This window comes from Ixodes scapularis, unplaced genomic scaffold (assembly GCF_016920785.2).
Source record: "Ixodes scapularis isolate PalLabHiFi unplaced genomic scaffold, ASM1692078v2 ptg001212l_1___fragment_1__unscaffolded, whole genome shotgun sequence".
Lineage (NCBI taxonomy): Eukaryota > Metazoa > Arthropoda > Arachnida > Ixodida > Ixodidae > Ixodes > Ixodes scapularis.
The window spans coordinates 423,793-440,397 of record NW_024610117.1 but is presented as its reverse complement, the minus strand read 5'-3'; the positions used below and the strand labels follow the sequence as shown (position 1 = coordinate 440,397).

At 48.8% G+C, this 16,605-nt stretch overlaps 1 protein-coding gene and 1 pseudogene across 1 annotated transcript; both read right to left on the bottom strand.

Moving 5' to 3' along the window:
- Window positions 1-1,311: 1,311 nt before the first annotated feature.
- On the bottom strand, window positions 1,312-13,447 carry LOC121834463. The gene is made up of 2 exons (XM_042288160.1): window positions 13,416-13,447; window positions 1,312-2,110 (listed from the first exon to the last, which is right to left on the bottom strand). The coding sequence occupies exons 1-2, from the start codon at window positions 13,445-13,447 to the stop codon at window positions 1,312-1,314; spliced, it is 831 nt and encodes a 276-aa protein (XP_042144094.1).
- Window positions 13,448-15,359: 1,912 nt separating this feature from the next.
- LOC121834467 lies at window positions 15,360-15,907 on the bottom strand (annotated as a pseudogene).
- Between the last annotated feature and the right edge of the window lie 698 nt (window positions 15,908-16,605).

Below are 16,605 nucleotides of genomic sequence, written 5' to 3'. Positions count from 1 at the left end.
TCTGGTACAAACGGAATATTACTTAGGTCCTCGGTTGTAAAAACAGACGTAAAGAAAGTATTGGGGACTGTTGGGCAGCTCGCGTCGGGTACGAGTCGGCCAGAACCGCTAATAAGGCATATCTTATCATCAGACTCGGTTGGCGATACATTTTTCCAGAACTTAGTTGGATTGTTTTTAAGTAGAGCAGGTAAATTGTAATTAAAGTACTTTTCTTTGAGTTTTCTAGACAGGTAATATATTCTTTTTCGCAGCTAGAGTACCTCGCCCACAATGCATCAGAATCGAATTTTTTCGCCTTTTGGAATAGTCTTTTCTTTTTATTACGAAGCGTTTTTAGTACTTTACTAAACCAGGGCTGACTGACGTCGGAACGAATTGAAACAAGGGGAATATGAGCGTCAATGAGCGCAGGAAATTTATTTTTAAACATATTCCAATTATTTTCTACTGTACGAGTGTGAAAGCCGGCAGTGAATGAAGAACAAAAATGCTGGAAGCTTTTATTAATTGAGTCATAGTCAGCCTTGCTGTAATCGCTTATCAGCTTAATAGTATGCAGGTTTTGGGAGTTAGATAAGTTTAATTTCAGATCCACAATTTTATGATCACTGAAACCGTCGCAGCAGGTCAAGGAAGTGATTACGTCTGGTGCTGATGCTAGTACTAAGTCGAGAATGTTGTTGCCGCGCGTGCTGGCGGATACGACTTGTACGAGGTTGAAAGTTAGGCATATATTCACGAAATTTGTTTCAGTATTATCTAAGGATGATAGTGTCGACCAGTCGATAGATGGAAAGTTAAAGTCACCAAATACAAATACGTCGCCTTTCAGATAGTCGCAATGAATCAGGTTTAAGTTATCGTGAAACGAATCACAGAATGATGAGTCACTGTTGGGTGGTCGATAACAGACGCCAATTATGGTTTTCTTGAATGAAGTATGAAGACACATCCATAGCATCTCGATGTATTTATCAATTTTTATTATGCACGAAGGAATGTCTTTTCTGACAGCTATCAAGATACCTCCTCCCCTCCTGATACATCTGTCACGGCGATAAAGGTTGAAGTCTGCTTAGGTGTCAAATATTTTCTTATCAAGTATACCAGGTTTAAGCCAAGTCTCTGTTAGGATTACAACGTCGGTATCGTTATCGTACGAATATGATGCTAGTAAATCATGTTTAGGGATTACACTGCGGATGTTAGTGAACAAAAATGAAACATTGCACGTTTTATCCGAGATTCTTGATAAGACCCGATTAGGACAGGAGGGCTTAGATTTTTGTTTCGTTCGCTGTTATGCTGTCATTGTTCTACACTGTCTGATAGGGGATTGTAAACAAATATCCTGTTATCCATTTTTAGCTTATTAAACGTCAGCTTGTAAGACATATTTTTTTCGTTTGCAAAATGGAGAAGTTTTCTTCTAGCAATACGAACATCCAAAGAAAAGTCTTCCCCTACGGCAAAAGGTGTCCCTTTAAGCAATGGACCGGACATTAAGATTCGATCTTTTGCCTTGAATCGGGAAAACTTCACCATTATTGGCCGATTTCTTCCCGCTGAAAAACGTCCCAGGCGATGGGCCCTCTCAACACAATCGGAGCTTACGGTCTGTTTAAGTTTTTGCATGCAGAATTCTAAAATGATTCCCTCGCTCATGGCCCACGTTTCGTTTTCAGAATCCTCGATACCGTAAAACAAAATGTTACAACGGCGAAGTCTGTTTTCTGCATCGTCGCATCTAGCCTGTACATGACTAATTTTAGATTCAAGTAACGGGATGGTTTCAGAAGGTAAGAGGGAGGGAGATTGGGACTTCAACTGCGCAAGCTCGGCTTCTAGTGCTGTCACTTTGTCCGATAACTGTTGCAGTTTAGTATCTGTGGTTTTCTGTTTATCTTTCAGTAGTCTCACTTCACTTAGAATTTGTGTTTGGCCTTCTTCAATTCTTTGCACAGTTGCTAGGATTGTTGTTTGAACATCAGCGCTTCGGGTTTCGGGGCCAGGGTTCGATTCAACATCTCCTGCCACAAGAAGCCGTAGACGTGATAAGCAGGAAGGGAAAAAAGATACAAAGCACGCGCGAATTCGCTTTCCAATACTTTGGTGGTCAAAGGGGAATGACACCGCGAACAAACAATAGTCGCTCGACCGATAGGTAGTGCAGTGGTCTAAATAACTAACCTGTAAGTACAGTGACGGTGAGTGCGCCATCCCGGTGGTGTCACGCCCCAATAGATAGGTGCGAGGCTCCTCGTTATATAGGCTGCCTGTTGCCGACGCTGTGGCCGTAGGTTGCCAGTGAAAAGGTAGCGATGCGTCCAGTTTTGGCGGGTGTGTCGGGTAATCCTCCGCTGCTTGCTGTTGGCGAAGAACGTCAGGCGTCGCTGGTGCTGTCGGTGGTGGAGCCGCATCAAAGGTAGGGGTTGTGATCAGGAACAGGATCTGTGAGTACAGTGACGGTGAGTGCGCCATCCCGATGGTGTCACGCCCCAATAGATAGGTGCGTGGGTCCTCGTTATATCGGCTGCCTGTTGCCGACGCTGTGGCCGTAGGTTGCCAGTGAAAAGGTAGCGATGCGTCCAGTTTTGGCGGGTGTGTCGGGTAACCCTCCGCTGCTTCCTGTTGGCGAAGAACGTCAGGCGTCGCTGGTACTGTCGGTGGTGGAGCCGCATCAAAGGTAGGGGTTGTGACCAGGAACAGGATCTGTAAGTACAGTGACGGTGAGTGCGCCATCCCGATGGTGTCACGCCCCCATTTGATTTATAACCTGCAGTTCACTTTTGCAATGGATTACATGAGAGATACGAGAGCTTTCCTAAGGACAGTAGAGGAAAATAATATATACGGTTAAATCTTGCACAGTCTTTTCGTATTTATGCAAAATATGACATTGGTCACCATCCTAATCGGTCACAGAAGATACAGCAGTATATAAGCTGGTGGTGTCGACTAATCGTGTGTATAGGAATGTAGAGTGTCAATAGCTCATGTTGTACCTTGTGCTGTTTGTGAACCCGTTGATGTATATTATCGTATGGTGTCTGTATGTCGCGTATGTGTGAAGTGTGGTGTGGACTATACAGTACGTGCATGTCTGACGATGCGCTCAAAGCATGCAGACTGTTGGTTTCTTTTTTCTTAGTTTGAGCGCTGTCCGTTAGGTGGCGCGTGTCGCCGCCCAATTCAAGGAGTTGTGCGTTTATGTGTCTGCTTATTTGAGTGAAAAACATGGAGGCGCTCCATGGCTCCACGGAGCAGCCGCAAAGGGTTCGGTTCTCGGCCTCTCGTCCAGTGGGATCAGTCACATAGCGAGTTGAATGGGTGTTCCATGCGGGTGAATAGTGCGTGCGCAGACGCGGTGGGGATTACGAGGGACTTGAACGTGGATAACGAATGCTAACAGGTGAGCAGGAGCGTTGAACGATCGGAACCGACGCCGCTTGAATCGGTGATGCCTCGCCTCGCCGCTGTCAACCGAAAACGCCGGATCACTTGCGGCAAGCACAGCAAGCAGATTCCCTGTTCAATAAAGACATAATTTCGTTTGTCGCTATACGATTCCTTCTTTGAATGTTCTCTGGCCGCGAAGTAAATGCAGCCGGCCGCGCGAAAGCAGTCGCGGATAAACCCACTCGAATACCCCCCTCACATCGCCGCCCCCACTCGTAATAGGTGCGGTGCCGGTGCTTCGAGGCGCGTTTTGGAGTGCTTAGTGCGCACGGAAGGCAGCGAGCGGGCGCACGCACTTGAGAATCGTATTTTAGCAAAAAAGCAGTCCAGCTCGCTAGGCCTTACTCATGTTGCTCCATTGTCGCTTGCCAGCCGCCATGTCGCTTTTGGGGGTGCTCACTGTCACTACCTGTTGATTGCATGCCCTGTGACTATACCCATGGGGTTGTTATTATTATTATTAAAGGGGGGGGGGGGGTGTAGCGATATCTGTGACGGCTTCTGACAACCCCAAATGTAGACCCCTACGACTACCCTTTTGTTGAGACTGTAGCCGGTGCGACTCAAATCAGAAAAGGTTATATATAATTTTTTTCGTCGAAAAGACAAAATGCGTGCGTATTTTCCCACTGGAATGCACAGAGCGCCACAAATGTAGACTGGTTGCTGTCTGCTTTAATTTGCCTCCCGGAAATCGCATAGACACTAGCTCCAGCTGAACCTCTAAAGTACATTATAATAACGCTATGATCGTGACGTCTTTTAGAGCGCAGCTCTTAGCCGCCCCTTTCCGGTTTGAGCGGCGCCACCGTTGCCGTCGCCATAACCGTAATGTCACGTGACCCCCGTAACGTCACGTGACCCCCGTGAGATCACGAGGGTCACGTGACCGCACGGTCACGCTGACGGCGACGGCGACGCCGCTTGGAGGGAGGAGTAGGAGACAGGATGGAGGAGGTGAGGGGGAGGGAGGAGGTGTATACCCTCCCCTCAGTACTCTCAATCTCAAGAGGTACTGAGGGGATGGTATACCCCTCCCAACTGTAGCTCCTAAAGAGGTGCGCTGTAATTTGGCGTTACAGGGAGTTGTAAACGGCTTTCAGTTTTTCTTGTCTTTTATAAATATCTTTCTTTCCTTAAAAAAAAAAATTGCAGGAAGCTTTTTGGTGTCGTGCTTGTGCTCCGACACGGAGACGCTTGTGCTTCGCCCGGGATAAGTCTCATTTATTGGCGACGAGGTCAGTCAATCCCCAAGAACAGTAGCGGGTTGGCCATCCAAGGCAAGCTGGAAACATTTGACCAGACTGCTTGGACATCCTGGGTTGAGCACTTTAGCTTCTACTGCGAGGCGAACGAAATAGCAGATCCTTTCAACAAAAGGGCCCTACTGCTTACGATACGAAGTTGTGCGAGCACTAACTCCAGACGTACGAAGTTGTGCGAGAACTAACTGCACCGAGAACTTTTGGAAGCGTTACTTTCAACGAACTCATGTTGATGTTGCAGAAACACTTCGACCCGCGGCCGTCAAAGCTCTTCAGCAGAACGAAGTTCCAGCGAAGAGACCAGCAGCCCGGGGTGTCCATTTCTAGCTACACGGCAGCCCTAATGAAGTTAGCCGCTGATTGTAACTGCGGGATTCTGGTGGCATAGGCGGCCGCGACAACTCCAAGTACTGCAGGCATGGGTGTGGTCACAACTGGAACGACAGCCGGCTCCACCAGCGTGGGTGCAACCGGAATCTCAGCAACTGGAGCCAGTTTTAAGCTCAACCATGCTACCTCTCGACTTCATGCTGAGAGATCGTTTCGTTTGTGGCATAAGAGATGGACACCTACACTCTCAGAAAAATAGGAGATGAAAAGTAGAAACAGCGACTGTTCCGCCTTGCTGTGGACACGTTCCCCAAAGAAGGGAGGAAGGGAAGTTCAGACGAAAGGAGGAGGTACAGTTCCTCCTGTTCAGTTGGCGCAGGGGTAGAACATCGCACTACCAACCAAGTGGTCAAATGTTCGATCCCTGGAAGGAGCGGTGTATTTTTTTCCTGTTCAGTTTTTTTATTTTATTTTAATTTACCCAAACAAAAATAAACAAACCCAGAATGATGGAAAGAAAGTTAAAGTCCTATTATCCACCGACGCCAAGGAAATATATACAATTATCATTGCTACAAGCTTCATCAGCACGCTGTTCGATAAACAAGATTTGGGCACCCAGGTTGGATCTAAGTCGTTTACGCAGGAACCAAAATGACAAAATCGGTCCTCCAGACGTTTTTTTTCTTTTTTTTTTTTGCCGGGGCGTTTTCGAAATCCACAAAGAAAAGAGAGTAAACACAGCCGTCATAAACAGCTAAACTTCGGAGCGATACCGACACTGCTACGTACACTGGGCGGCTGCGAACAGCAGCGACAGCGGCAGGCTTAGGGCCTCGGCCACTTCGGCCGCCTCGACTGCCTGGCCCTGACCCTGGCCTAGACCACTGCAACCAACGGCGCAAAGACTACAACGCTGTGACGCTACCAGGACTGCTAGCGAGTTATGGCTCGAAACCGCTGTGCAGCGACTGTGTTGTGTACTTATATCTTTGCGTCTTCTGTGCAACGTTCTGTGTTGTCACCCCTCTCCGTTTTCGAACCGACCATCATCATAATTCTGTGTTTCCGGAGTTGCAGATGGCCGCGCTGCTGTTGTGTGCGAAGACGCGAACGGTCGCCGACGCTCGTTCTTTGTGTGCTTAGGCGCCCGATCGTTCGTGTTACCCCTTATCGTGTCAACCGACAATTACATTAATTGTATTTCTGGAGCTGCAGATGGCAGTGCTGCTGTTGGCAACGAAGGCGCGAACGGTCGCCGACGTCCCATGTGTGCAGGGGCGCCCGGAAGTGTGGGTGCAAGGAGGGGTGTGAGGAAGTTGCACCGTTCTTTTGCTGGAAATGATGCAAGAAATCAAGAGGGTTTTCCTTACTCCCCCCCACCCCCCCTCCGGGACCCTCTCCTCTCTCCGGGAATATTTCTGCGGGCGCTGATGCCTGTGTGTAGTGGTATCCGGGCAACTTGTTGAAAGTCAGTTGGTAAAAGGTCAATTCGTCGATAGACAACTTGTAAAATAGGCCACTCCGTCATAGGCCAATTTGCAGATCCCAAATCATCGAAGACCAGTTTGTTTAGTAGGCTTCAGAGGATGTAAGAGGAACCCCCTTATTGTCTCTTCTTGCTCTGGATTTTCTGCCCTTAATTATTTCGTTCCCTTTGCATATTCAAGTAGAAGGTATACTATCCGGAGAATGATTAAATGCGAACGGCGAAATAGGTGTTTTTTTATGCACACTGCATCACCTGGCAGCTCTCTGGAAACTCATGGAATTGTGCGTTAGGAGCGAGGGTACGACTCCTACCAACCCTATTATCTACTGGGAAATGCTAGACCAAGGGTGCACAACTAAGAAATTAGGCGGGCCAAAATTATGTTTATTAAAAACTCTGCGAGGCCGCGCCTAGTGCGACGTGATGCACATTTTGGTTACGGTCAGGCTTCCGATATCAGGTGTTAGCTCACTCGTTTCCGCCTTTAGCACAGCTGGCAATGTCATGCCGGTCATGATAGATCCAAGGCGGTTCTTGTTCAGAGTCGTCAGTCATTAACAGCATGGGAGTGGTTCGGGCAGTTCTAGGTGCGGCGATACGAGTACATCCAAGACTCGAGAGCTGCTGCCTGCCTGTGACAAATGAGACTGCGAAATCCGCATAGCTGCAACTCTCATGCCGATTATTTTGCTGTGCACCTAATGTAATACATTCTTGCCGAGTGCGGCAACCGCTCATCGCCTTGTTTTTGTTTCCTGCGCACAACCAACATGCTCAGGCACTGCTGTCTGTTGTGAAAGTGGTCATGAACGAGTATGCGATAGGTCGTCGATGGTGCCATGTGTCCGAGTGTCAACCGACGATCATCGGAGGATAATTTTGGTTCGTGTCTCTGCGCATCGTCAGTACCGCTAAAACAGTGCTGTCTATCCTAGAATGCGTTGTCAACGAAGACGCGACTGTTCGCTCAGGTCTTCCTGTGTTTCCCAGCAAGATGACATATGCTCCCTGATTGCTATTCTATTTAAGATTTCAATGTTTTAGGGAACCATTTCTTCGACTATGGTACAATCGACCAACCTGTACATACTCATGTTGTGAAGCTGATGTAGACCTAACTTCGAGCGTATTATGGCCAATATCGTTGTCGTCTGCATGCAATGTCATGCTAGCCGCACTTTGGGTGCTCTCGGAAAAAAAAGCTGAACAGCATTGAAATATCGCAGAAAGGAGACGTGTCCTTTTTTTAAACAATGGCGTTTTTTAGTGGTCGGGGGTTGAGACTCCTACGACATGGTGCGCAGGCTTTGTCGGGGCTCCCAAGGCAGCGGGTGGCTATCGACTGTGCGTCAGCTTAACCAAGCAGAAGCAGGTCATCCTCCGAGAGCAGAATATAATGCCGAATATATAATGCCGAATGAATATAAGGCGTTCGGGTTGCCGGGAAGTGCTACCTTCTTGTCGAAACTGGGCGCAAAGTCTGGGTTTCACCAGGTGCGCCTCTCCGAAAGCTGCCAGGAGTACAAGACGTTCATTACACCCTTCGCGCGATACTATTGTCGCTGCCTGCCCTTCGGAATTAAGTCGGCCCCAGAGGTGTTCCTGAGCCCGGTGCCACTGATCCTCGCGAGAATTAAAGGAGGCGTCAATATGGTAGACGACATCCTGGTGTTTGGCAGAGACCGGTCTAAACCCGGCAGCGGACTGCAAGTTTCCCTCGAGAGACTGCAGCAAGCAGGATCTACGCTGAGTGCCTCCAAGTGCCACCTCGGGGTGTCGTCCCTCAAGTTCCTCGGTGTGGTGTTAAGCACCAACGGCATTGCACCAAACACCGAAAAGGTACCTCGCCATCGCGGGCATGCAATTTCCGACAGACGTGCAGGGCGTGCGGTGCCTCCTGCAAATGCTGAACCACATCGGACATTTTTTGCTGTGCCTGTCCACCGCCACTGCGCCAAGCACGCTCATACTAAACAAGGACACGTCTGGACCTGGTACACAGGTCCAGACGCCTTCGACTCACTAAAGAAGATGGTGGCATCCAGCACCAGCGTGGTTCGATAGAGCCCAGAATATTCAGCAACCCTTTCTGCAGGCACCAGCTCGTACGGTTTGGGCACCGTCCTTCTACAGGAGCAACATGTGTTGTGCGACGAGCGATTGTCTCTGTGTCGCGTTCACTGACTACTGCCGAACAGCGGTACAGCAAAATCGAGAAGGAAGCGCTGGGAGTCCAATATGGCCCATTCAGCGGTTCATAAAACTGCACAATTTGAGCTCTAGTCGAAACCGCCCACCAGCCGCTGGTCCAGTTGCTGGGCTCCACCGACCTCTAACTCATGGCTCGTCACGTCCGTCGGTTCCGCATCCGGCTGCTGCGCTACCGGTTCATGATGCAGCATGTTCCTGGGGAGTGCCTCGCCACTGCCGACATGCTGTCAAGATACCCCGAAATCCTCGCTCCAGCTGCGTGAAATGCGGACAGCGTCGAGCTCTTCGTGTCACAGGCTCTGACTGCACACTCTAGGACCAACGGAGAAGAAAGACAACAACAGCGTGTTTTCCTTCATTTCACTAAAGCGCCGAAAAGCGTATCCGAGAAGCAGAAAGGAACAAGACGTGTTACTTCGTTCTGAGGCTGACTGGAGGAAATTTATTCCACCTTATATTCGTGAGCTGCTCTAGGCTTTGTGGCTTCTTCATTATTTTCAATCAGACACGCTGTATGTGCCGTTTGATAAGCAGTATTTGTGCACCCACGCATGCCCACGGAGCACGATAAGTTACCTGAAATTGTCAACCTTTGTGTGTTAACCACAGGTCGTCCATAGTATATTCTGACAAGAACGCAGAGCAGTATGCTGGTTTCTGCCCTTCATTTCGTCAAATAAGCAAATGAAGCCGTCATGAACCGCCAAGTTCTAAAATGGTGCTACGTACACCGGACACGACGGATTCGCAAGGGTTGCCCGACGCTGCTTGAGCCTATTTAAGTGTCACGGCGGTGAGCCCGTGACTATGGTGACCGCGAAATCCACCGTTATTACCATGGCGATACTGCTTGTTATTAGTCTGTGGGTCTACCATACTACATTCTTACCGAGTGTGTCAAACGATGATCAAATGGTGTTCTGTTTCTCCACGCATAACCAACATCGCTATGGTAGTACTGCCGGTTGTGAAAGTGGTCTTGACCCAAGACGCGAACCGTCGCCAATGGCACCAAGTGTCCCATTGTGAACCGATGATCATATATCGTCCTGGTGGTTTGGCTCCGCGCGTCAGCAGTATCGCCATGGTAGTGCTCTCTACTGTGAAAGTGTTTGTGCATGAAGATGCCAACAGTCGCCGAGCTGACATTTTGTTTCGCTAGAATTAACGTATGCTCTTTGCTTGCACAATTCTATTTTAGGTTTCAGCGTTTTAGGGAACCATATGTGCTGTTACTTTGCAGTCGATGTACTCGTGGATAGTCCTGTTGTGAACACAATCGAAACCATAACTTTGATCAGGCACTTGGTGTATTGTCTTGACAGCCTCTTCCAGCTTGCTTTCAATAGGCACAAATTGGTTCAGACGTGTTAAATAGTCTTTCTTTTTGTTGTTCCTGATCTGGGGATTGTGATGGGAGCTGTACACCAGCTCGTCTAGGTTTTCATCCTTCAATGTTGAAGGACCAAACTGTTATCTCTTTTTCTTATTTCTTTCTCTTAATCCCCATATCCCCATCTCTCTAGGAAGAGTAGCCAACTGGGACAAACAAACCAGGTTAATCTCTGTTTTCCTGTTTACATTTTTTCTTCTTCAACACCTCAAGCCGATTTTTGATTGTCTTTTCCATTGTAAACTGCTGGCATGCAAACAGTCGTACATTATTGTGCAGTCTACGGTTTTCCAGTGCCACTGCCGCCCCTTGCCCATTGGTTGTAAAGAAGATTGCCACAATTTTCTTTTCAACACTTCTTGACATTTTGAGCCTCAGCAGTGGAGTTTCTCCAGACAATATCCAAACGGATGACTGGTGCTTGGTTTTGAGAGCACACTGGACGGTCCACGTATTCTCAATCCTCACCAATGTCAGATATTTACTCTTAGCGTTGCCACTTTAGAATCGGTATGACATTCCTTGGCACCATTCCACCCTTGCATGGTTTTGAGCTTCCGTCAAATTCTGTAGCACCCTATATATGAAGCTTGTCAGACAAAGGTCCTCATGAAGAATCGCCGAAGCGCTCGGGGAACTAATCTTCATTGACTCTTCAATATCACCATCAGCCAGCCGAAGATCCTCCTTAACAAGCCTCTTCAAGTAGCAGTGTTTTCTTCGGTCACAGCTGTTAAAGGTTTGCCAATGCACTTGTGACTTTTGAGAGAGGTGAGGCCCCGCCTTAAGTCACCGAACCAACACAAAACTGTTGCACGTGATGGTGCAGCGTCCCCAGAAGCACATCACACCCGTTCCAGTGATTTGGAATCATTTAAAGCACTTTTGAAATTTTAACGCGCCACCACTCGAAAATCTCGTCTCTTGATGTCCAACACCGAAACCAAGTGAAAAGACGGGTTGTAACATGCCTAAGTCCGCAGCTGACACAAGGCGGCATTGTTGCAGACCATGAAGGTCTCTTTTATCTACCTTAGAACACCGTGCATCTGCCCATTCCGCACTAAGCGCCAACCCTCAAAATTTGAAACATCCTAAAACATATGCAGGGGACATATATATATATATATATGTAAAATTGGTGACCTCAGATGTGCCCATCCCCTATTTGTTTGCGATTATCTTCAAATTTTGAGGGGGTGCTTGATCAATAATTTAAGGTACGAACGAAGGAAACTTCAATTGCACCACAATTCGTTTGTTTCTGCCTTGTCTGTTTACCACAATTTCAAACCTTCGTAGTGAGCTGTGCGAAGTAATAGTAATTTTTATTTGCACGACATGTGGTTTGGGACGACGTGCGAGGCCTGACGAAACGGCAACAACCCATATACGCACTGTGCCTGTCAGCCAATCAATCGCCCAAGGTTGAGAAGAAGGATGTTAAGAAAAATGAAAGCCGTTCACAACACCCGGTAACGCCGAATTAGAGCGCAGTTCTTGAGGAGGAGGAGGGAAGGGTACTGAGGGGAGGGTGTACCCCTCCTCCCTCCTCCCCTCCTCCTCCCCTCCTTTTTCAAGCTCCTCCTCTCCTCTCCTTCTCCTCCTCCTCCCCCTCCGTCCTCTCCTTTTCTTTATCCCCCTCCTTTTCATCCCTCCCTCCTCCTCCCCCCGTCCTCCTCCTCCTCCCCGCGCGGTTCCCCCCCCCCCCCCCCCATTACGGGAAATATTCTATAATGCACCGCGAGGAACCCTCGTGACGTCAGGAGGGTCCCGCGCTGTGCATTATGAAATATTTCCCATAATGCACCGCGCGGTTACGCCGACGGCGACGCCGCTGAAGCCGGAAACGGCCGCCTAAGAGGAGCGCTCTAAAACAAACAACAAAATATAACCTGTAGGTGATGGGGCTAAGTCAAGTGCCGAGAAAGTTTTCGACACAATCGCGATTCTTCACGAATTTAAGGAAGGGGCGACTGAAAGCCGAGTGGGACCCCGAGAAATTCCCGAACTGCAGCCGGCAACACCGCGTTTTGATGCTGTACTGTTATGGAATATAAAAGCACGGGCTGCAGGTCCGTTTACTACGTCGAACCACTGAGATGCAGGAGACTTTGAGCGACCCGTCCTAGGTGCAGCAATTGGAGGGCAACAGGAGTCGCAGTGTGGCGGTGCTTTGCCGTCTGCCACTTCGAATGCTGCAACCACGTCACGTATGATGGAAGCGTATCACGTCAGAGGGCGGGACAAGCGAACAGTGCACGTATGGCACGGTGTTGCACATCCTCCAGCTGGTAAGTCAAGTGGCGCACGAGGACACAGCGCACCCGTAACAAACACTCAACGTTCACATTCACACCAAAAGAAAGGGACACTTACACAGCGCTGACTTCAACTCTTTGTATATTCCCGCCTTTTCTCTTCTTTCGCGTCTAATGCATAACCTAGGCCTCATCTTTTTCTTTCTTTGCTAAAGGTTAACTGTAAAAGTTTTAAGCCAGAAATTGAAAATTAAAAATTAAATGGAAAAATTAAATGAAAAATTAAAATTGAAATTACTGTAGATCAATGATGCAAAGTAATTTCAATTTTAATTTTTCATTTAATTTTTCCATTTAATTTTTAATTTTCAATTTCTGGCTTAAAACTTTTACAGTTAACCTTTAGCAAAGAAAGAAAAAGATGAGGCCTAGGTTATGCATTAGACGTGAAAGAAGAGAAAAGGCGGGAATATACAAACTTTTGGTGTGAATGTGAACGTTGAGTGTTTGTTACGGGTGCGCTGTGTCCTCGTGCGTCATGAACTACCAACTCGCCCGAACTTCTGTTTTAACAAGTTAAGTGGATTTGGTGTGGGTGCTACACATATGCGGAATGCTCCAACTTCAGTAGAACAAGTGCAGTGTAAAGCAAGTCTTGAAAAGCCACAAAATTTTGACAACCCAAAGCCCAAAGTGCACCGAGCTTTAGCCACTATGTTTGAAATGTGGAGAGATAAGTCCGGTGCTGGTGCAAAAATTACAAGCGTTGCCCCAAGGATTTACGCGCATTGTACCTTCCATATGGGGGATCCTGAGATAGTGTATATAGGGGAATACTCGTAGTCTTGGTCTTGGGGAAACGCATCACTATGCTCTTACCCTCACTCATGGTCAGTCAGTTTGCATGCGCCCACTCTGAAAAGTAGGTGATGTAGCCTTGAAGGCGGACAGAGCAGTCAGGAGAAGTGATGCGGGCGGCAATGGACCTGCCTTCTGCATACTGTTCGGGTAGGGTGTTACTGTTTTGCGGCATGTTGCTAACATAGAACGAGGACAAAATTGGACTAAATACGGAGCCTTGTGAAACTCCCGAAAGAGCTGGATAGCTTCGGGACATTGACTTATGGTAGCACGCGTCGGGTATAACCCACCATAAAGCGAGTCGACCAAAGTAGTAACGAGCGTCGGACACCGGCCCGAGCGGATTTTCTGATCAGGACGGCGTGATCGAGCATGCCAAGCGCACTCCTGCGGCTCAGTTGAATCAAATCAGCAAGAATGCGACTGTCGATACTGTTAAAAGTTCAGAAAGTATGTTCAATAAAATAGAAGATAATTAAAAAAAGGAGAATACATAATACATCATGGGACACATCCAACACCACGAGACATACATGTTTGTACGGTCTCGTGCTGGCTTCAGAGGCTCTTCTAAAAACACCATGATGATGATTGTTGGCGAACACCAGACACCGCGCGATAACAATCGGCCATATCTGACTCGCTGGCTGTCCTCGATCAGTTAGAGTTTGTCACGTCTTGGAAACGCTGTGGCTGTTTTCTTGCTTTCGTTTCTTCTTGTTTTCTTTTAACTGATTGTTTTTCTTCTGCTACTTTTTAACTGAGATCACTAAACTGCTGTACTCCTACTCACTATCCCTTTACGAGTCCATTGGTCTTAAGCTCGTCGGTGATTTACCGAAGTAGTTGCCGCTCTGTCCATGATGCGCTGTAAAGATCGCTCAATCCACGGCTGAACTCCCTGGTTTCTCCAGTATAGTCATGGCCGCAACTGTCATGCATCTCAGTTTCCGTGTGCTCATTGCAAAGCATTCACACTTTTTGTTCTACATCTCACAGATTTATTTCTCGTGTCCCTTGGTGGCGTGGCGGGCTCGCGCCGTTGCCAGCTGTGCTCAGCTGGCAGCGGTAGGAACGGCCTTTTATCGTTTATCGGCTCCGGCCAACTGCAGTTTATTTGTTACGAAAGTGTGCGGTACGGTACGAGGAACCAGCCGATACCAACATCGCGCAAGTGGTATGTGAATTTTCGCCTCTTTTGGGACTTCGAAAATTCGAGGCGAGCAAGCGTTGCTAGGCCTTAGGCTTAGCGCACGAGTACGGCCACCGGGGCGATCGCCCCCGGTGTTAGGCCTACCCGACGAGTACGAATAAGATGGCGTCGCCACCGACGATGGAGGTGTGCGAGAGCCCGGCAACCAAAGGCCTGCAGGCAACGATAGTCGGCAACGATGAAGGGAAGATGTACGTTCAAGTAGGAGGCCGCGACGCGACACCCGGCGAGTCGAGCGGATGGACCACGACGAGTAGAAGAATGCGCAAGGCTAAGGAGCAGCAAGGTGAGAGACCATCTTTAACCGCGGAACGGCAGTCGAGCCCCAAGGAGAGAGTTAACTTTGTCAAGCGAGTTACCGAGAATATCAAGAAAGCAGCCCGTATGCCGGCGGCTATCCCCAGAGACGACTATAAGATCGTGATTAGGCCAAGGGGCGGCCTGAACGTAGCTCGAATCGAGACGCCGGTCGTCACGGACGCCATTATGGCGGCCGCGGGGACGGCGAAAGAATACCAGGGCGAAGACATGGTGTGCATCAATGCGGCGCAGAACATCTTAGTCGTGAGCTCGCCGAGCGAGCAGAGAGCCAAAATTTACACTAAGATCAGGACCGTCGAATTCGGCAACATGGAATTTGAGGTTTCCGCCTACCGAACCGCGCCCGAAGGGACGGCGAAGGGAATCATCAGAGGTATCGCAATTGACGACTCGCCCGAAGACATAAATGAGGCGGTCGTGACAAAGTATAACCCAACGGCGCTAGAGGCGATCAGGATTGGAAATTCTACAGCGGTCATCGTCCTCTTTGAAGGACAGAGAGTGCCCCGGTTACGTAATATACCGAGCGGCACTGCTCAAGTGCGGGCTTTACAGGAAACATCATGAAGTGTGTAGATGTTGCGGAAAAGTCGGACACCGCATCGACGTATGTCCAACCCCGGAGACCAGAGTATGCTTCGCGTGCGGGGAGGCCAACCCCGACGCGGACCACGAGAAGGCATGCAAGCCAAGTTGCAAGCTATGTGGAGGAGCGCATCCAACGGCAGATAGAATTTGCAAGAACAAGTTCAAGGTCCCCTTCGTCGTCACGAAAAGACAATGGGAGCGCCGAGAGGAACGCGAACAGCAACAGCTCCAGAAGACAAGAGCACCAATGACGTCATCGGACTTTCCACAGCTGCCGAGCAGGGAGAAAAGCGAGTGCAGCGAAAGCCAACGGCGCACCGACAGCCGCGAAAGACACAAGAGCCAGCAAAAACACCTGCCGCCGTCGCAGCAGGAAGACGGGAAGCTTAAGTGGTTGGCTGCAGTTAAGGGAAGCAAGTCGAAAGAAACGCCCCGCAGCAAGCAGCAGCCACCATGCCAACACCATAACACCGGAGAACCGCCCGTGACAAGGCGAGAAATTTACGACATGATCAACGAAAACAACGAAAGGCTACTACAGAAGATGGAAGAGAAGATGGACGCAGGGATCGACAAACTACTAGAAGCAATAAGGGCGAGTCAAGCGCCACTGTCACTGCCGACCCCGCAACAGGAGCAAGAGGTAGAGCAGATACCCCGCCCATCCTCGAAGAAGAAAACCCCAGCAAAGCCACCTAAGAGGAAGGAGGAACCAGCCATCGCCGAAGAGGAGGCTACCAAAAGCAGCATCGAAAGCGACGAGGAACAGCCAAAGGAGCCCAGCAACAAAAAGAGGATTATTGAGAATACCAAAGAGAGAAAGCTCATGGCCAGGCTCGACCGCATGGACAAAGAGCGGGAACAAATTGCACATTCGATGAAGGAAAAATTCAACAAGGTAGAGATGACGCTGGGAGAAATACAAAGCGGAATGCTACAACTACAAACGCAGATGCAAACGTTCCTGCAGAGTATGGAAGCCAAGATGCAGACATTCGTGCAGAACGCCCAAACCCAGATCACCACCCAAATACAGCAATTATGAACCCAACAGCGAAATCAAACGCCAAGCCAGACAAAAGGGCAGTAACAGACCAGCAGCCGGTCAGGGACCTCCTGATTTGGCAGTGGAATTGTAACGGCTATCACAATAAGAGGGCAATGCTAACACGGCACCTACAGGGAATGGAGAGGAAACCGGACGTCAT